Source organism: Anolis carolinensis, chromosome 5 (genome assembly GCF_035594765.1).
Source record: "Anolis carolinensis isolate JA03-04 chromosome 5, rAnoCar3.1.pri, whole genome shotgun sequence".
Lineage (NCBI taxonomy): Eukaryota > Metazoa > Chordata > Lepidosauria > Squamata > Dactyloidae > Anolis > Anolis carolinensis.
Genome location: NC_085845.1, coordinates 71,994,329 through 72,015,819, shown reverse-complemented (window position 1 = coordinate 72,015,819; position 21,491 = coordinate 71,994,329). Strand labels below are relative to the sequence as shown.

Below are 21,491 nucleotides of genomic sequence, written 5' to 3'. Positions count from 1 at the left end.
TCCCTAAGTTTTAAAAAACCATAAAACCTACTTGGAAGTCCCAGGTTGGTTTTAGATGCCATGTGCTTAAACAAAAATCCCTGTTTTTCACCTTTAATTCAAACACAGGAAACCGTGTTTTCGGGATTTCTGAGGTTATTAAAAACAGTTTAGAAATATGTTTGGCTAGATTTATAAGCTAAAAATAAAATCCATAAATTGTATTAAGCTGATACAAAACCCAGGCATTTGTTTGCCTCCACATCTAAACAGATCAAATGAATATTGTTCATAGCTAAATATATTCATGTAACTAAATATTATGGTATCACAGTCATATATCTAAGTGTCTGGCACATTGTCTATGTATTTCAATATCACTCTTTATTCACCTATGCTTCTAATTCCCTGTTGCTTCTCATCATCTGTTTCTCCCAAGTGCAGCATTGTTGTTGTGTGCCTTTGAGTCATTTCTGACTTACGGTGACCCTAAGGCAAACCTATAAAAGGTGTTCTTGGCACAGTTTGTTCAGTGGGTGTTTGCTCTTGCCTTCCTTGCCAGAATATTCGTTGCCTCAGAAAGACCTATGACATTTGCGGGGTTGCCATAAGTCAACAGGCAACTTGAAGGCACACACACTCACACTTGTTCATATTGCAGGGCACAGTATATTATAGCACTGTTAGATTCTGTATGTATGCAGCTCTTACACCTGCATATGAATGCAGATAATGCAGAGCAGAGCATTAGAAGTTTCTTTTAGCCATTTACATATACTTCTTTCATTTATTGCCTTCAACTCTTATGCTTCTGCAATAAAGCATCTGTGAAGAATATTTTCTGGTCACCAATGTGTCATGTAATGCATAAAACAAAGGTATAATACATTTGAGTCCTCTGGATCACAACCATCTCCATACCAAACACCCAGGCAGCGCAGACAGCTCTGTGTGATGGGATGTACTTTTCAAGGACAAACAAGTACTAGCTGCCATTTGTGCTGTAGAACACTCCGGTATCAATGGCTGTAATTCAATTTAGGACACACTTTGTCTGTACTTGGTTTATAAGAACAGTACATGTTCTTTACAAAGTATAAATGAAATTAGGGACACTATTTCAGGGTCGGATCTATAAAAGAGAGGCAGGAGCAAGCAACAGATTTGAAAGCAAACACTAATAAAATGGATGCAGGATTAATACCTCCATATGACTTCAAGCATACTCCATTATGAAGGCATCAATTGATTATACCTACCAGATATAGACATATCACCTATTGTATCTACTTAGGCCTTGTGTGAACAACTGTGGTAAGCCCAGGGGCCAATTAAAATAAATCTAAATTCATTCATGAATAAACTTACTCTAAAATAAGTTAAATAAATCAATTGAATATTTTCCCAAGTGACTGCAATAATCCAGGAAGGTGGAACTTCTGAGTATGAAAAGTATTCATTTTTAAAAAATATCCACAAGGTTGCCTTGCTGTCCATGTGGTTTTATTTTGATTCATCAAGTGGATTCAAATCTTGGGGGTAGGGGGGTCATTTTGTTTTTACAGCACTTTTTGAATACAAAGTATATGATGAAGCAATCTTATTTGTTTAATATTTCATCCCACCCTTTGTCTGAAGAGCTCAATATACAGCTTGTAATAAAATCAAGTTAAAATAAAAAATATTACAAAGGTTTAGAAAGTTTGAAATTGATAGAAAGCCAAGCTCTATAAGGAGCAGCTTGGGGAGCTGGGTGTGTTCAGCTTGGATGAAAGAAGGTTAAGCGGTGACATGATAGCCATGTTTAAATATTTGAATGAATGCTATATTGACGTTGGAGCAAGCGTGTTTTCTGTTGCTCTAGACTAGAGACGCTTCCATACAGCTCCAACATCTGGGTTTAAAAGAGGCGGGTAAAAATCCTTGGACCTCACTGCAGGTCCTCACTCAGACCTATTAGTCCCGGCATTGGGTCCCCTGACATCCTCCCAAGTTTCCTCTGTATCAGAACAAGATGGAGGGTGGACAGAGGACATCCTTTGGAAGGGTTTTAAAAAATCACTTCAGATATGAGGTCCAGTGCATAATGGAACATTTAAAAAAAACTTCTCAATTTTTAATTCAAGCTCTGTTTAACATAACAAAGTGTAAAAGACAGTTTGAGAGAGTTGTATTTGCTTTCCACATGCTTCCCTGGGCCACCTGTATCTCGGTCTGACAGCTGATCAGCTGTTTTGGGCTTTTCAGAAATGCACACGCTCTGGAGGAGTGCACATGAGGGAGGGAAGGAAAGCACTTGTTTTCCATGCCTGCTGGGTTACACAGTCATGGAAAGGTGTGGGTTTCTCAAGAAGAATTGGCTTTAACGGGCACTTTTTAAACACTCGTTTTCGTACTCTTAACCTGATTCCTCCTGCATTTTTACTAAACCCACTTCATCTCTGGGTTTTTTAAAAAATTTGTTTTTGTATTAATTTATCAGTCCAAATGTACAAGCTCACATTTTCCTCATTCTAATTATAAATTAATAATAATAATATTGAAAATAAAACATGTATAGGTAGATGAAGGGTGTGTAGTGGAGACATATATAGTGAAGTTGTAATGGAAAAGTTAAAAGACTGATGGGAAATATGCTTGGGGATGTTTTTGGTTTTTTTTTGTTGTTGTTGTCGGATTGTATGCAACGTGATGTGTTTGAGATATTGTAGGATCTCTGGTTTTAATGCACATGTAGAAGAGCCAAAGGACATGAAGTAATGGGTTCAAACCACAGGAAAAGAGATTCCACCTAAACCTTAAGAACTTGAGTAAGTTTTGGTAAGAGCAGTTCAACAGTGGAATGTATCACCTTGGGAGTGTGATGGAGTCTCTTTCAATGGAGGTTTTTAGGCAGAGCCTGGATAGCTAGGTATCAAAAGTACTTTTATTGTGTATTCCTCCATAATAGGGAGTTGGACTGGGTGGCGCTTGCTCTCTTTTCTAATGCTATGCTTCTGTGTATCTTGGAGGAATTTTTTTAAAAAACTGAAGTACAGCTTGCCTTCCCCAATACTGGAATATCTTAGGCAAGAGCAAGTTTGCTTTCCTTTTGTTAAAAACCACTCTTCAGTATAGCTCTTGAGGAGAAGTTCTCTGGAGGAGCAGGTATTCTTTTTAAAAAACAAAATCCAAAGCATCTCTTCAGTGTAACTCTTCCCTGATAGTAGGAAATCTTCCAGAGAGACTTACTTTCTAGTCGTTTTGTTGGGTGGGATTGATCTTCAGGAGGAAATAGGAGATTGTTCTTTCTTTTTAAAAAAAAATGACACTTCATTTCTTTTCTGGCCCTGGGCTCCTCTCAAGTTGCTGTTGAAAAGAGAAAACATCCAAGAAATTCTTGCTCTCTCCGTGGTTTTGGGGGGTGTGTGTGTGTGTGTGTGCAATTCATCTGATATCTTTGTGACTTCATGGAGGGGCCTTGAGAAAGAGATCTTGGGAGCATCATTCTTTTTTAACAGCTTACTTTCTGCTGATGACTGAGGACTATCAGAACTGATTGCCAAATTTTAGCAGAACTTTGTTCTTATTCCTGCGAGCTAGTGTGCAAAACAAGGTGGTGACACATATTCTCCAATCTTGACAATCAGTGAGGTTTGTTGCCAGGTAAATAGGTGTGGGAATGCATGTTATATAAGATTTTCAGGAAGCCATTACTTGACACTACCTTACTTACCTGAAACTGGTAAGTAAGTCAGCTCTTTATTTTATGTTTGTAAATTCTGTGTGGTCATCCCATAACACAGTTCCCTTATTTTTGTTTCTTATGATTTACATATCATGATTGTGTTTGTGTGTGTGTGTGCACATAGGGAGGCAAATATAAGGGAGTAGGGTGGGCTCATAGAAGCAGCTGTGGATGACCGAGACAAGAGAAAATAAAACATGCGGACACCTGTATTCATAGAAGAATATAATCTATATATTTGTGAAGGGTTGCCATTTTCACATACAAGAATATGATATCTACGTCTGAGTAAATATTCAGAGATTTGTGATAATAAAATCAATTCTCATGTTTCTTTCTCTCTCTCTCTCTCTCTCTCTCTCTCTCTCTCTCTCTCTCTCACACACACACACACACACACACACACACACAAAACTACACACTTCCTATTACAATTGGCCCTCTGTATCTACAGATTTTGCATTCAAGGATTCAACAATCTGCAGCTTGAAAAAGGGACCATTTCATACAATGTTGTATATAATGGAATTTGCACATCCATGAACTTTGGTTTTCAGGGGGTTGGGTTGGGGGGGGGGGGGGTGAGTCTTGGTACCAACTACCAGTGAATACCAAGGGCCCACTGTACTATGTTTTGCTTTCCCTGACTTCCTTCCTATTTTCCTTCTTCTTGAAGACAGAATTCACTTTTCCTTGAGCTTTTAAAATTGTCAAACAGCAGCATGTCCTTTTTTTCTTTCTCTTTCTTCACGGAGGAGGATTTTCTCACTCCTGCTTTCTTTGACTTGTCGACATTAAGCTGTTTGGGCCATTGGCACCCCTGGATACCTCATTTTTTACTACCAGTACTCAAAGAGAAGAGAAATTATAACAAATGACATTCTACATGTGCATATTGTTCCAAAGGAAAGGTCTTGGAGGTTTAGAATGGACAAAACACAACTTATTTGATAGGTACTTTAACATCTTTAAAAGAAAAGGTAAAACCACCAAAATGTATGTTTTCTTTCTTATGAGCAGTTCAGTACATGTACAGATAACTTTGCATGTATGTTTACTATGTTATGTCAGCAAACCTAATATAGTGTCACTTTCAAGCAAATAATATCCCTACATGCTTTCTTAAGTATAGGAGAGTCATCCGATGAGAGGTTGAATAGCCTGTCTCAACAGCAGCAGCATTGAAATGAAATATTAATGTCCACATCCTGCTCTTCATTAGGAATTCTCACACAGTGCATTTATTCCTCCTTTTGTACTACTTGTTAAGTCTTGTTTTATTGTGACCTATGTTTATTTTAGGAAAGTTTGTCAACGTGGGGCCTGAAAGATGAACAACCTCTACAAGAAGCATACCAATATGCTTCTGGAACCCATTAACAATGGATTGAACATTTGTGTGATAATAGGCTTTTCATAAAGATGAAACAGTTGGAAGTTTCTATTCTGCCACAACTTCAGGTGTTGGCTTGCCTGCCTTGCGCGTCCTAGTAATTTTCCCTGATATTGAACAGAATGCCCATAGCGGGAAATGGCCAACTCTTTTCTCTTTTAAAAAAAAAAACACTGAAAATAATGCAACAAGGCAATGCAGCATTGTTTCCATGGGGCATTGTTTTCTTAATTCATAAGAAATGCTTCCAAGTTCCTTGGGTCAGCCAAGTTTGAAATACTCTCTGCATTTGTGTCTTTATGGCAAACCCACCACTTAGCCTGGAAGAGCTACCTTTTTCAAGCCAGAACCTGGAAAATGCCCACAGGGCAAAGTTATGTTGACTACAGTTCCCAGCATTTGGAATCCTGGGAGTTGTTATCTAAAAAAGTGATTTTGGCAAGCTGTGACTTTCTCCTGCCTTGATAATGTGTGTGGAGCACTTCAGAGTGCTATAAATGCTCATTTATATTGTCAAACAAGCATCCCACAATATCTTAAATGCAGATGATTTTGATCTGAGAGAACACCTCTATGCTTTAGCTCCTCCAGCGTGACTCTATTATCAATTTCCACTAGAATAATTCAGGATGAGAAGTGTTTTTTTCTAAGAAGCTCTAGGTTATCCAGTACAACTTCTGGAAGAAGTAGATGATGGAATTGTGTTGGAGGACCTAGAGATAATATAGTAATCACATCTGCAAAAGTGTAACTTACTAACAGGAAGGGATGTCTTTGAGATGGGGCACAAATCTAAACATGAAATTCAATTACGTTTCACATATGTACCTTATACACATAGCCTGAAGGTAATTTTATTCACACTGTTTTTGATCATTTTGCACATTAAACAAAAATTGCATGTCAAACCATCAGAAAGCAATTGAATCACCCAAGGGGACATTTTTGGATTTTGGAGTATTTTGGATTTCTTGATAAGAGAACTTGTATTATGCTTGTAGACTTTTGACTGTTTCATTTCCATACATTTGTTTATATAAGTTCCTAATAATTGATATAGTTTCTTATGTGAGATTAATGTATACAGTTATTAAAGCTGTACTTATTCATAAGCTAAACAAATGCCTCCCTGCCTTTAACTTTACAGGCAGGCTAATGAGGAATATCAAGTCTTGGCTAACTCATGGCGCTACTCTTCAGCATTTTCAAACAAACTTTTCTTCACTATTGTTGATTATGATGAAGGTGCTGACGTTTTTCAGCAGGTAAGAGCATGATTCCTAAATGATAAAACTGTTATGTCTAAATCTCTTTTTAAAATGATATATTTCTGCACTTCATTGCTTTAACATATCAGAAATGATCTGTGTTCTTTTCTTACACTTTTTAAAGGATAAGCACAGCATAGACTAGTTTTGTTTTTGGGTTTGGGTTTGGTTTTGGTTTTGGTTTTTCTGCATTATACTTCATTTCCTGGTGTGGCACTAAAGATGAAAGATATATAACACTATTGTACTATACAGAAAAGTTATTTTTTTATGTTGGTGTTTAGTCCAGTTTAGATTGATCAATGTTTGAGAGCAGAGGTGGGTGCAGAGAAGTTGGGGTTCATGAGCCCTTCTTTATCTGACCCCACCCCAGTCTCCAAAAAGAAGGTGAGTTGCCTTTCCTGGAAGTAGGCTTGGGCCTGAATCAGTTTGAATGAAAGTGATTTGTAGTTTTTGGTGGGTTATTTTGTATAATATCCAAAAATAGAATGGGGAAGAGGGAGACAAAAAGTTCAGCAAAATGTATTGAGAGAGCTTAAGTCTGCAATATACCTGAGGCAGGGATTTGCTGCATTCCCTGGCAGAAGCAGTGTCCTCCATTTTTTCTTGGAAAGTTCCCTCCTCCTCCAAAGAGGGCCCTGGGAACTCTCTTTCCCAGCAGCACTTGCATAGGGCAGGCATTGAAAATTTCCTCTTGGAGCATGATGTGAGTTGAAGTTTCCCTTTCTCTCTGTTTCTCAGCTAATAAAAACCCTAGTGGTGTCCATGCTCTGGCTGAAAATGGACACAATGGGCAACTACAATTCCCAGAACCCTCTCTTGCAGTTTGTCTTATTTTAGAAAATGTTATGGTTAAAATTTAAAATAATTCTAAAAAATTAGTAGATTGGGGAATTGTTTTGAAATTTGGCAGACCTGCAGTTGTAAATGGGGTCTAACACCGAGATAGGTTTCATGCAGCTAGGCCTAAAAATGCCTGAGGATTGAACCTTTAAAATTTCCCATCGTAGTCAATGGGCAGAATCTTTGCTGGATAAAAATGGCAAAACCCCTCTCAATTCGAGTAACTTCCCGGTAAACAATGGACCCCAAAACAGCATGCCTTTTGACCGAATTGCACACCTCTACCTGGAAGCATAGGAGAGAAGCTCTTTCATGATATAGAATTGTATTATTGTGAATCCATTTTAGTCATAATTGCTGTTTTTGTATAGAATTCTCAGGCTTGTAGTTTCATGGGAGACAAGATGGCTGAGAATCCTAAATGCCACTCCCAGAACTGCAAATCCAAGGGGTCCATAGGATGGATCCACAGCAGTTAAAGTACAATCCAAGTTCTATAATTGTGATAAGGGCCGTGGTCTTGAGCAATTTAGTTTACATAGAAGCAAATCTCTTGATCCAATGACTTAAAACACAAATAAATTTGTTTTTGCATTTACCTTGTCCCAGATCACAAAACAACTTGTGATCTGGTTCCACAAGGCCGCTTGTTGCCTTCTGAAATATTTCCCTCGACCAAAAATAATTGCATTTCCTTGTATGTCATAGTTTGCTGCTTCATAAAATACTGAGCTGCCACTGAAGGTAGAGATTATGTTGTACTTGGAATAAATTCAATTTTTTAACATCAAGCTTGATAATAGTACAGAATTTGAAACTACAACATTTAAATAATGTATTTATGTAGTATAATTTTGTTGTGTAGCAAACATACCTCCTTGGTAATGAAAGTGGCCATGCATGTATAGAGCATTAGAGGCAATCTTGTTCTATCTTTTGTTGGTAGCAGACTGCTCTCCTTACCCCCTCCTTTCTACCAAATTTCAATGTAAACATATTAATTCACATGCATCAGAATCTCATAGGTATAATAAGAAATTTCTTATTTTCATTAGTGAAAAATAATGATCATATTTAGTATTTATATAGCATTCTGAGTATTCAGGGTCTTTCACCTACATAACATCAGTAGCTTTTCTATAAGTCCTGTGGCTTTTAGTGTTAACTAATAGATTGGGACTAACATGCTGTGTTCTAAAGCTACTTTAACTGTTATCTAAAAGGCCGAGAAAGACAAAAAACAGATATGCTTATTTAATATTTGATGGCATCTTCATTGTCTCTTGTAGCTCAATATGAACTCTGCTCCTACGTTCATGCATTTCCCTCCAAAAGGTAAGCCCAAGAGAGCTGACACATTTGACCTGCAGAGAATTGGATTCGCAGCAGAACAGTTAGCTAAGTGGATAGCTGACAGAACTGATGTTCATGTAAGTCACTTGACAAAAGTAAAGAGACTGATTCACTCTTATCTCCATGTTCTGTGACAATTGACCCTTGGAACTACCCACTGACTTGCTCCCATAAGAGTGCTCCTCAAAAAGTATTAAAATAATAATAAAAATACCAGCTTTGCTGCTCCATTGCTCTGTAGTAACCAAGAAAAAAAAAAGCATTCAGTCTTGCATCGAAAGCTAAAATATTAATCTGGCTGTCATCTAGCAGAACATGAGAAATATAGTGTACCAATTAGTTGATTAATGTGAACACATACTTGAAATATTGTTTATTGCAAATAATAACTCTGCAGGTCTGAAGGGGTTTTTAATGCTATAGATGTGCAAGTGGTAAATATACGTTTAAAAACCTTATTTAACTATATACAGACAAAAACATGGAATGAAACTATTTCTTTTAAAGGAAACATTGATATCCTTTCAGAATTAATCTAGCAGTGTATCACAGTGAGAGAATCCCAATAAAACAGCTCTAAGGAGTGAGACACAGTTGGAGAAGGAATGGGTGGGGAACTTGAGTTCACTTCTGAAATCATACTTATCTGTATGTCTGAAAAAAAATGGGACAAAACTCACCAGGGAGTTCTTTTATACAAACTGACTGAAATGAATAAAGACCGCATAAGAGATTTTATGCTGCCATGTAACTCTCTTTCATTTCACCAGATCTTGTATGGGAGAACTTCCCAGTGGAAGTTCATTCATCTTGTCTCCCTAATTTACAGTAACAATCTTTTTGCTAAGCTTTGTCATTTGTATATACTATAGTACTTTGAATATGTATGGTTTAATACTTATTGCAGAAGGCTTAGACGACACTCTGCTCATGTTGATATCTCTATCTCTGTCTCTAAGATAAAGAAACTAGATGCAAACAACTCTTGAATCTACCCAGATATAAGTCTACTGCCACCTAATGACTGGGCTGTATAAAAGCATTATCCACACAATAGCAATATAAATTTGCAGAAAATCAGTATATAAATAGCACCTATGAAATGAGTAGCTAAGATTTCAATTTGTACTTCTTAATAGAATCTTCCTAGGATAACAAGTTGCATTTCACAGTGACAATCAGGTTATGTGTGTGGGAAAGAATATCCTGCCAAGAGAGTATAGATTACAAAAACATTCTGTGAGCTGAATGTCTCTGGGTTTTCTATATGAAAAATTGTAATTTCATTTCTAGTGCTTGAGCTGTGATGTTGCATTCTCCCTCTTCTTGGCCATTACCCTTCTCTTTTTCACCATTCTTGTAAAATGTCCCTTTTTTATTGGTGAAGCTTTTGCCACTGGCAGTCTTCCTATCTACGCAGAGGCACACAGATGCAATTCTGTAAGGATTCTTTTTGTCAAAGATGTCTTATGCTGCAGAGTGGTGAATATTTTTAGCCCATACTGACAGTTTCTACTGTGCCATTTTAGAGGCTTAAGTACAATGTACAATTTATTGGCACCGTGACTTCCTGGCCCCAACAGCAAAAACAATTGGAATCAAACTGTCCTTTATTAATCCACAAATTATGTTTTCTGGTTATTAGGAAGGAGGGAATAACCAAGATGTTAGAATGTGAATTTGCAATATTTTTATTCATATATAAATATAGTAGAGATGACATTTCTAATAAAGGCAGACTTGTTCTTCCTTTAGACAAGAAGGCTGTGTGTGCATATGACTACTTTCTGAAAAAAGAAATTCAGTGTTTTTAATATCCAGTTTATAATGCTTTATTTAGCTGATTTCTTTTTTTAAAGGTTATATAATGTTACCTGACTGTTCTGGGAAAAGTCTGTTCAAGAACAAGACTTTGACTCTTTGTTTGTTACCATCTTTAAAAGAATTGGTGCTACCCCCAGAGAAAAACACTCAAAATACTTATTTTAGAATGTGTGTGTCATTCATTTTTTTATTTGACCATATGCAAGGTTCATTCCCTTGAATGTTATATGTATATACTGTTACATCAATAAGTGACATAATACGCACTATGCTTTTTCTTCTGCAGATTAGAGTGTTCAGACCACCAAACTATTCAGGCACTATTGCATTGGCTCTCCTAGTGTCACTGGTTGGTGGTTTGCTCTACTTACGGCGAAATAACTTGGAATTCATCTACAACAAGACTGGCTGGGCAATGGCAGCACTGGTATGCAGATGTCTGAAAATGTTTCAAAGTTCAATAATTTATTTGTTTATATAACAAGTCCCATTTGCACTGCTAATGAGAAAGCACTGCATTAATAAATAGGCTGCATTGATTACTAAATCATAACAGGAACAGCTGGGACAAACCTCAAGGGTGATATCCACGACTGGTTGGTAAGGGCATGAAATTATGAGGTTGCCAATACCCTGGCTAATTGTAATTGGTTCCAGAATAGTTGGTAGAAATTAGATACATTTACACTCTTTTCTAAAGTTCAAAGGCATGAAGGTTTAACTTTCAGCTAGCTGTTGCTTTGAACTTGAAGTTCAATGTTTATGCAATTAAAACAGGAATTGTGCTATTTTATTGGTTATTTTAATGTTATGTCTTATTAATTGAAATTTGTGAAACAGAACTAGGCTCCCCAAAAGCTGACATGAAAGAACCTGACACATCATATTGATTGGACCAGGTATCATTTCCATCCTTTCTTTCTAGACATTATGTGCTCTTAACATGTACTGGACTTTGGAGAATTTCTCCTACAAACTTTTTCCTCCGAGGCCGTTTACGCTGTCCCATAAGAATATCACTTTAGCTACTTAAACCTCTGCCAATAAAAGAAAAAATTGATTTAATTTTCAACACTTGTTATTCTTATAATGAATTTGGGCTGCTAAGTACTAGTTTTCATTAAATTAGTTTTGATGTCTTGTTTTTGAAAAAAAAATTACAGTCCTAAAGACAAAAGAGAACTTCAGGTTTGTGGACCTCTGTCACTAAGAACAGTACCCCTGTACCCACCTTTGCAGTAAATTTGCAATGATTGTGTATGCTCATGTATATGCCTAGAAATTTTAGTAAAAATTTGACCCAAAAACCTGTGTCAACGTATCCACAGGGCAATGTAAATAAAACACTTTATCCTTTATCGAAAATGGAACCACCCCCTTCTTTGAGTAGAGTAGCAAAAAGCAATAGTTTACTGAAAGTACTCAAAAGATGCACTAACTCCTTGATTTTCTCCACCCCAATGCTTTTAATTTCCTCTTTCAATAGCTGGGCAGAAAGATGGTAGTGGGGCAATTAGCCTCCTAGCCCTCTTCCTTTTCTGCATCTGACTTATCCATAAGTCACATACTAATTTTAACCCTAAAATCAGCCCCCGACTAATACCTTAGATCCATTTTTTCATGAATATAAATATTTATACATGAGTATACGAGGGTTATCCAGAAAGTAGATTACGTTTTGGAATTAAAAATGAACAAAGTATAGGAGAAAACATTTACTATATGCAGTTGAAAGCCACACCCAAATACCACTTCTCAACATAGTCGCCATTCAAATCTAGGCACTTATCATAGCAATGAATGAGCTTGGCAACTCCTTCCCCACAAAATCCCACGCTCGTCCTGGATCGCTCTTCTAAGGTTTTGCAAATGCTTGCAAATGATGTCAGCAAAGAAGGTTATGGCAACTGTTTTTTGGGACAGGAAAGGTGTGCTTCTTGCAGACTTCCTGGAACGAGGCACAACGATAAACTCAGAAAGGTATTGGCAAACTTTGCAAAACCTTAGAAGAGCGATCCAGGATGAGCATGGGGGAAAGTTGAGCATGGGGATTTTGCTGTTTCATGGGGACGCCCGGCCCCACATGGCGGGTCGCACACATGAAGTTCTGGAGTCTTTTGGGTGGGAGTTGTTTCCTCATCCGCCGTGTAGTCCGGGCCTTGCACCGAGCAACTACCACTTGTTTCCAACAATGGGCGGGTGGCTGGCAACGCAGTGTTTTGGCGACAATGCACAGCTGTGGGAAGGGGTGACCAGCTGGTTGAGGATGCAATCGGCAGAGTTTTGTGGGAAAGGAGTTGCCAAGCTCATTCATCACTATGATAAGTGTCTAGATTTGAATGGTGACTATGTTGAGAAGTCGTATTTAGGTGTGGCTTTCAACTGCATATGGTAAATGTTTTCTCCTATACTTCGTTCATTTTTAATTCCAAAACGTAATCTACTTTCTGGATAACCCTCGTATAATGCTTTATACCCAGAATGGATCACCTAGGTCAGTGGTTCTCAACTTGAGGGTTCCCAGGTGTTTTGGCCTGGGAAACTTCCAGAAATCCCAGCCAGTTTACCAGCTGTTAGGATTTCTGGGAGTTGAAGACCAAAACATCTAGGGACCCACAGGTTGAGAATTACTGACCTAGACAGAAATACAAAATACGAGAATAAATATATTCCCTTCTAGGTATCCTAATAGTATCGTCTTGGCTTAGCTTTGAAACTATTGGCACAATGTGTAGATCATATTTTTAAAAAATCATACCTTTATTTGTGTTATGGAGACTGCATGGATTTCAAAGGGATTTCTTTTGCAAGGAAGACTCAAAGCTCGTTTTGCCACTCTCTTCCTCTGAAATACACCATACAGTACCTCACATTCATTCGCTGTTTTCCGTCCAAGTACTAACCAGAACTAACTCCCCTTTTCTGCCAAAATCAGATGGCAACTGGTGACTTTGGATATATATAAAAAATTCTTCCAGCTCTGTGGTAAGATTATTGAGGTGGCAGTGACAGTATATGCCTCTCTTTATTATTATAGCCATTTTCCTGCTCTCTGGAGAATTTGAACTTCTACCATGAAATAAAAAGACCAGATAAAGAAAATGGATCTAAAGGGCCATTTCCTGAGCTATTTATTTATAACTTCTGGAAGCACCTGTGAACAAAAACACAGTTAAATAATTTACCTGTAAAGACATAACTCTTTGGTTATTAGCCACCTAGTGAGAATTGTCCTTGGCTGGGTGTCATTCCATCTGACCACCCCAGGACATATGAGCACCATAGATCCCCAAGACCAGCCAAATTTCTTTGGCTGCACCTCATGGCGATCATCACTGGAAGGCCATTCTGAAGGTGCTCCCTCACAAATCTCATAGTTTTTGAAGGACCCTAATCCCAGCCCTAAGGGTAGCCCCTTATTGCAGGCCCCCATCTCCAAAATGTATAGGAACTGTAATGGGAGTCAACCCTTCACTCCCTAAAGGGGGGGGGGGGGGTGCCACACAGTGCCTACTCACAAGACAAATAAGAGACCATTGCAGATGCAGATTGGCATTAAATACCCTGCTGATCCATCCTTGTCACATGATGAGGGGCCAGTGAAGGCACCAACCAAATCTGACCTCCTTCATGGGGGCCTCTAAATGCCCACTCGCACCTTAGGCTTTGTCTGCCTGCTGCAGATGCGTTTTATTGTTGAATTCTCAAATAGGATATTGCATCATGCATTTTCTTGAACATGGTATGTGAAGTCGCTTTTTGGGAATGTAAACCAGAGAATCCAATTGAGCAAGCTTCCTTTCATCAGTAAAGCTTTGAAGATGCTTACAGTCATGTTAACTTGGCCCAAGACAATATAGTATTTCTCTGAGAGCAGCTAAACAGCACAGAAAGAGTTATTGCTGTGTGTTCAAAGGGCTCATATACTTGAGAGAGAAAAAACAAGGTAATATGTAAAGAAAGCTTCATTCTAAAATCTCCCATATTTTGTATATATGTATGTTCCTTTGAGGCTTTCATTAAGCTCTGAAAAGTGTGCCAGTGTACTTTCTCTGTGTGGAAAAATAAATAGGCAGACAATCCAGTCCAACAATCTTACATATTCTGCCAATATTCTTCCCCTGCATTGATGGACAAATCTTGTATTTCTTCAGTAATTGATGACATCTAAGTCATCTCTCCTTTCTTAAAATTGACATTGAAAAAGACCCCCAAGTGGTCAAAGTACTTTTGGGCCATTTTTAAATATGTTTTTTCTCCAAATTGCTTCCACCTGCACTGTAAGAATTGGGTAGGGCCTTTCCATCATGGGCCCCTGGTGGTGGCGTAGTGTGTTAAAGCGCTGAGCTGCTGAACTTGCAGACCGAAAGGTCCCAGGTTCAAATCCCGGTAGTGGAATGTGTCAGAGCGGTTTCCTAGACACACACGCAGCAGAAGTCGCTGACGAGGAAACTCTGGATAAATAACGACGCTGCAGTCTTCAGTTATCTATCAAAAGTTTACTTATGAACGGAAATCTCACGAGACGATACACAGCTCTCACGCAGGCACACACGGGAAGGGACAGAGAGAAAAAGATAGGAAGTAGAGGGCTATTTATCTCTGTCTCTGCTATCTGATGCAATCCAAGTTTAACTCTTTACACACTGGCATAGTAAGCAGCACACAGTGTAAGATGCAATCTCCAGCACACATTGCACAATCATGACTCAATTACATTTAAACAACTCTATATACAATCAGTCCCACTTTAACAGAATGAGCGCCCGCTGTTAGCCCCAGCTCCTGCCAACCTAGCAGTTCGAAAACATGCAAATGTGAGTAGATCAATAGGTACTGCTCTGGGGGGAAGGTAATGGCGCTCCATGCAGTCATGCCGGCCACATGACCTTGGAGGTGTCTACGGACAATGCCGGCTCTTCAGCTTAGAAATGGAGATGAGCACCAACCCCCAGAGTCGGTCACAACTGGACTTAACGTCAGGGGAAAACCTTTACCTTTTACCTTTCCATCACATTCAGAGACCCTCTGGCCCCTCAGTGGTTAAAAACATAGTTTGCAATTTTAAAATATTGTTCTATTTTATATTTTATTTTATATTTTGATTGATAAATGGATTGACTGTGCTCTGTCTCAAAATGTCTACTCCTGTTGTGGAGAGACACTCCACAAAATGTGATATACAGTATGTTCTGTCACGCGCCGGGCCTGTGACTGACTGACTGTTATGTAGGACGTACGCTTTACGCCCAGCGGGACGCCAGGGGCCTAAAGAAGGGTCGTTGAGGAATTTTCCTGAAAAGATGGCCTTGAAGTCTTTAAAGAAATAACAAAGTCTTTATTGACGAACAAATAATAAATCTTCAAGGAGTCTTGTCCCACAGGACAGGCGATAGGCTTTGAATAACAGTGAAAACTCTCTTATAACCCCTCCCAGGCTATCTATTATCTGGGCCTAGCTGGTTTGGGACCCACTGCCAACTCCCAAGTGCGTCTGGTTGTCGAGTGGACCTACCAGCTGAGGCTTTCAGATGTTTCTGTGCTGTAGTTCTGTATCCTGGGATGGTCAATATCCCTGGTATACTTTAACCCTGGTGCTCTTTATCCCTGGTGGTCTTTATCCCTGGTGGTCTTTATCCCTGGTATTCTTTAACCCCAGACGGTCTTGAAATAGGAAGCCTTTTACGGGACGAGCTGGTCTATGTCCTACAGCTGAACTTCCCAAGAGAGACTAACTTAAAAATGGCTCCTTCCCTCCCAGAGCCCTGAACAGGGGGCGGAACCAAACTTAATGGTGATTGACAGGTGGCCTGTCCTATGGCTGCAAACATTTGCAGCAAGAAAGTAAAATAGAAGGTTCTGGTACAGCTGTACCAGCACACAGTATGTGAAAAACTAGACAGGACTAATGCAAAATATAATTTTGCCTATTGTCAGGTAGACATTGTCAGAAGATGAATCTCAGTAATATCCCACCTCAGTTACTGTCCCGTTGCATCCAAATCCACACTGGATATATAATACTATATAACACGATTTTTGTTCCTGGGTTATAAATGTCATTTCCTAATTGGTTCTATCATAAAAACATGGGAAAATTCTATTAAACTGCAAAACCTCTGTTTTTGTGGGACATTGTGCAGCACATTTTGCTATAGTTTTTCAATGAATAATATCTCAAGTCTCGACCAATTCAACATAGTTTGTGGCAGTCACAAAAACAAAGTTTCTGGAGTATAACAACTACTTTCTACGTAAGTACCGCACAATTAAATAGTAAATAACACTTTTAAACCAGGAACAGTTTTTTTCTAATGTGTTGTCGAAGGCTTTCATGGCCGGGATCACAGGGTTGTTGTATGTCTTTCGGGCTGTGTGGCCATGTTCCAGAAGCATTCTCTCCTGACGTTTCGCCCACATCTATGGCAGGCATCCTCAGAGGTTGTGAGGTATGGAGAAAACTAAGCAAAGAGGTTAATATATATCTGTGGAAAGTCTAGGGTGAGAGAGGTCAGTGTGAATGTGTGTAGTTAATCACTTTAATTAGCATTGAAAAGCTTATCTGCTGTCTTCTTCCTGCCTCTGGGGCATCCTTTGTTTAGAGTCGTTAACTGCCCTTGGTTGATTCATGTCTGGAAATCCTCTGTTTTCAGAGTATTGCTTTTTTATTTACTGTTCTGATTTTTGAGGTTTTTAATACTGGTAGCCAGATTTTGTTCATTTTCATGGTTTCTTCCTTTCTGTTGAAGTTGTCCACATGCTTGTGGATTTCAATGGCTTCTCTGTGTAGTCTGACATGATAGTTGTTAGAATGGTCCAGCATTTTTGTGTTCTCAAATAGTATTCTGTGTCCAGGCTGGTTCATCAAATGCTCTGCTATGGCTGATTTCTCTGGTTGAATTAGTCTGCAGTGCCTTTCATGTTCTTTGACTCTTGTTTGGGCGCTGCGTTTGGTGGTCCCTATGTAGACTTGTCCACAGCTGCATGGTATCCGGTAGACTCCTGCAGAAGAGAGAGGATCCCTCTTGTCCTTCGCTGACCGTAGCATTTGTTGGATTTTCTTCGTGGGTCTGTAGATAGTTTGTAGGTTGTGCTTCTTCATCAGCTTCCCTATGCGGTCAGTAGTTCCCTTGATGTATGGTAAGAACACCTTTCCTCTGGGTGGATCTTTGTCTTGACTCTCATGGCTTGTTCTTGGCCTTGCAGCTCTTCTGATGTCTGTGGTGGAGTATCCATTGGCCTGTAGAGCCCAGTTTAGGTGGTTGAGTTCACCTTGGAGGAGGTGAGGTTCGCAGATTCTTTGTGCACGGTCTGTCAGGGCTTTGATTGTGCTCCTTTTTTGACTTGGGTGATGGTTGGAGTTTTTATGAAGGTATCTATCTGTGTGTGTAGGTTTTCTGTAAACTGTGTGGCCCAATTGTTGATTGGGTTTGCGGATGACCACAAAGAATCTGCGAACCTCACCTCCTCCAAGGTGAACTCAACCACCTAAACTGGGCTCTACAGGCCAATGGATACTCCACCACAGACATCAGAAGAGCTGCAAGGCCAAGAACAAGCCATGAGAGTCAAGACAAAGATCCACCCAGAGGAAAGGTGTTCTTACCATACATCAAGGGAACTACTGACCGCATAGGGAAGCTGATGAAGAAGCACAACCTACAAACTATCTACAGACCCACGAAGAAAATCCAACAAATGCTACGGTCAGCGAAGGACAAGAGGGATCCTCTCTCTTCTGCAGGAGTCTACCGGATACCATGCAGCTGTGGACAAGTCTACATAGGGACCACCAAACGCAGCGCCCAAACAAGAGTCAAAGAACATGAAAGGCACTGCAGACTAATTCAACCAGAGAAATCAGCCATAGCAGAGCATTTGATGAACCAGCCTGGACACAGAATACTATTTGAGAACACAAAAATGCTGGACCATTCTAACAACTATCATGTCAGACTACACAGAGAAGCCATTGAAATCCACAAGCATGTGGACAACTTCAACAGAAAGGAAGAAACCATGAAAATGAACAAAATCTGGCTACCAGTATTAAAAACCTCAAAAATCAGAACAGTAAATAAAAAAGCAATACTCTGAAAACAGAGGATTTCCAGACATGAATCAACCAAGGGCAGTTAACGACTCTAAACAAAGGATGCCCCAGAGGCAGGAAGAAGACAGCAGATAAGCTTTTCAATGCTAATTAAAGTGATTAACTACACACATTCACACTGACCTCTCTCACCCTAGACTTTCCACAGATATATATTAACCTCTTTGCTTAGTTTTCTCCATACCTCACAACCTCTGAGGATGCCTGCCATAGATGTGGGCGAAACGTCAGGAGAGAATGCTTCTGGAACATGGCCACACAGCCCGAAAGACATACAACAACCCAGTTTTTTTCTAATTTTGTTACATAGTGTAATATTCCCTTTTCTCCTCAGTTACTCCAAAGTGAAATAAATGTACAGACAGAGGCTGCTGCTCCTGACCACGATGCAGCAGAGCCAAAGAGAAGTTTCTGAGTCAGTAAAAAATGATTGTTGGCAGAGTTGATTTTGAATTACTTCTCTCAAATAATCCATCTAAATGGAATGGCCAGATGACTTTTCTTAGTATAGACAGAAATAGTAGTGGTGGTGGTGGTAGTAATGGTGGAAGAGCACTCACTTCTATCATTAATTCTGCTTCAGAAATATTAACCCTGCAACTGCCACCTGTTGTGATTAATGAATGAGATTTGATGTTGCTATCTCATTGTGAAAGTTGTTTGGTCCTTTTTAATTATTTGTTCAGGTTAGAAAGATTTGTGGGGACAAGGGTTCACATTGGCAGCAATGTGTTAGGATCTTCCTTGCTATGCTCATCTCCCTTCTCCTTGACCTCTCTTCTCTTCCACATGTGTCAATCTCAAGACAATTGCTGAGTGCAAAGTAAGCACAGGATTTGTGTTAAAAGGAACTTTGTTCCAGTCTCCTGGTCAGTCGTGCCTTTCTGCTTGAAGGCAGGTTTGGTAATTACTTAAAGATACCTTAGCTAATCTACCTTTCCCTCCTTGGAATAAAATGGGTCAACCTTAAATGTAGTGCTTGGGCTCCTTGGATGAAGAGTGGAATAAAAGTATTATTAGGGAGCATAAAATATCCATAAAATGATTCGAACATATGCAGAGATATTAGTGGCAAATAACAAATTGGATAACAGCATCAGAGTGAGCACCACTAATGGGATTCAGAGGATTTGATGGCTTTAAAAATACACCCTACATTAAATTTTATCATGGCACAGCAGCTCAAACTACTGAAATAAAGAGGGACTATATATTACAAAATAGGAAGGTGTTGATTATTTATTTTTATGCTGAAGTACAAGAGGCTTCTATGGAGTTGTGAACAGAACCTGGGGAAATTACTGGCATGGGTATTCTTAGGTAAAGAACCCGCAGAGTTGATTTTGCCAGTTCCTTCCTCTGAAATATAACCTACAACACCTGGCATTCATTGGCAGTCTCCCATCCAAGTACTAACTAAAACTGACCCTGCTTAGCTCCAAAATCAGAAAGACTGGTGTATTTAGACCCTTATTAAGTTACATTCTTAATATACTGTATTTCCCCAAAAACAAGACACTATCTTATATTTATTTTTCCTCAAGAAGACACACTATTTCTTATTTTCGGGGGATGTCTTATTTTTATTAAGTATGTTACAACAATCTTCATTCATGGGATGATCTCTTTGAGCTCAGTAGCAGACCACTTGCTGAAGCTTCTCCCCTATCCCCTGGTGTTTGTGTAGGGTGAGAGAGAGACCCACAGACTGTTGCTGGTCTGTGCTGGGGAGCAGCAGCTTTACTTGTGTTTGTGGGGGATGAGAGAGACCCACAAACCAGTGCTGGAGGAGAGAGACCCACAGTAAAATGGCAGCCACAGCTTTATTTCTTCCCCCTGAGGACACACAATACTTAAAGCAAGGCATCCTGCTCCTCACTTCACTGAGGAGATTTTTAGTTTCACTTTCTGTGTCTTCCTCTATGCCTCAGCACAGAACAACTTGGACCTGACAAGGGGAGCTGACCTAGTATGCTGCATAGCCACACCTATCACTATGTCTTATTTTCAGGGTATGGCTTATATTGCACAAATGCTTAGAAATCCTGCTACGTCTTATTTCACTTCACTTCACTTCACTTTATTTCTTAATTAGTCACTCTCCACCAGAGTGCTTCGAGCGACTTACAATTTAAAATATCATTCCACAATATAAAAAACATTCATCATAAAAACATTCAACCTAAAAACATTCAACCTAAAAAGATTCAACAGTGACTATCTGGCAAATTAGATCTGATTTACTTAAATGCACAACCAAACAGCCAAGTCTTGAGCGCTTTTCCAAAAGGTCGCAACTCCGACATTGCTCTAAGATATGGAGGCAATGAGTTTCACAGAATTGGAGCATAGACCGAAAAGGCTCTACGCCTTGTAGCTTCCAGGTGTACCTCCCTAGGGCCCGGTACGTATAGGAGATTTTCCTGGGAGGATCGAGGTGACCACTGATGGAAAAAAGGAATGAGGCGGTCCCTAAGATATAATGGTCCTTGGCCATTTCGAGCTTTAAATGTCAGGATCAGTATCTTGTAAGAGATCCGATGTTCTATTGGTAGCCAATGCAGTTGTTTCAGAATCAGTGTAATATGGGATCTTATAGATGATCCCGCTAGCAGCCTGGCCGCCGCATTTTGGACCATTTGGATCTTCTGGGTTTTTGTCTTCGGAAGGCCGGCATATAAGGCGTTACAATAATCCAACCTAGTGGTGACTGTTGCATGGATTACCATTGCCAATGCTTCTGTTGAGAGGTAGGATGCCAATTTCCTTGCCTGGCGAAGATGAAAAAAGGCCTGCTTACTTATGGCAGTGATCTGGGCCTCCATCGTCAGCGATGAGTCCAACACAACCCCAAGGCTTTTAACAGTAGCAGACGGAACCAGAACTTCCCCATCAAAATCAGGCAGTGACTGGATTAACTCTGGTGGCTGGCCAGGCCAGAGTATCTCAGTTTTCGCGGGATTCACTTTTAGTCTACTTGCTCGCAGCCAA

At 39.5% G+C, this 21,491-nt stretch overlaps 1 protein-coding gene across 3 annotated transcripts in view; it reads left to right on the top strand.

Moving 5' to 3' along the window:
* tusc3 (tumor suppressor candidate 3) overlaps positions 1-21,491 on the top strand; it is a 193,548-nt gene that overhangs the window by 94,386 nt on the left and 77,671 nt on the right. For all 3 annotated transcript variants that reach the window (XM_008111711.3, XM_003221566.4, XM_062981522.1), the window contains 3 exons: positions 6,247-6,364; positions 8,500-8,640; positions 10,674-10,814. In XM_008111711.3, the coding sequence (XP_008109918.2) occupies positions 6,247-6,364; positions 8,500-8,640; positions 10,674-10,814 (400 nt within the window). The remainder of the gene's footprint in view (positions 1-6,246; positions 6,365-8,499; positions 8,641-10,673; positions 10,815-21,491) is intronic.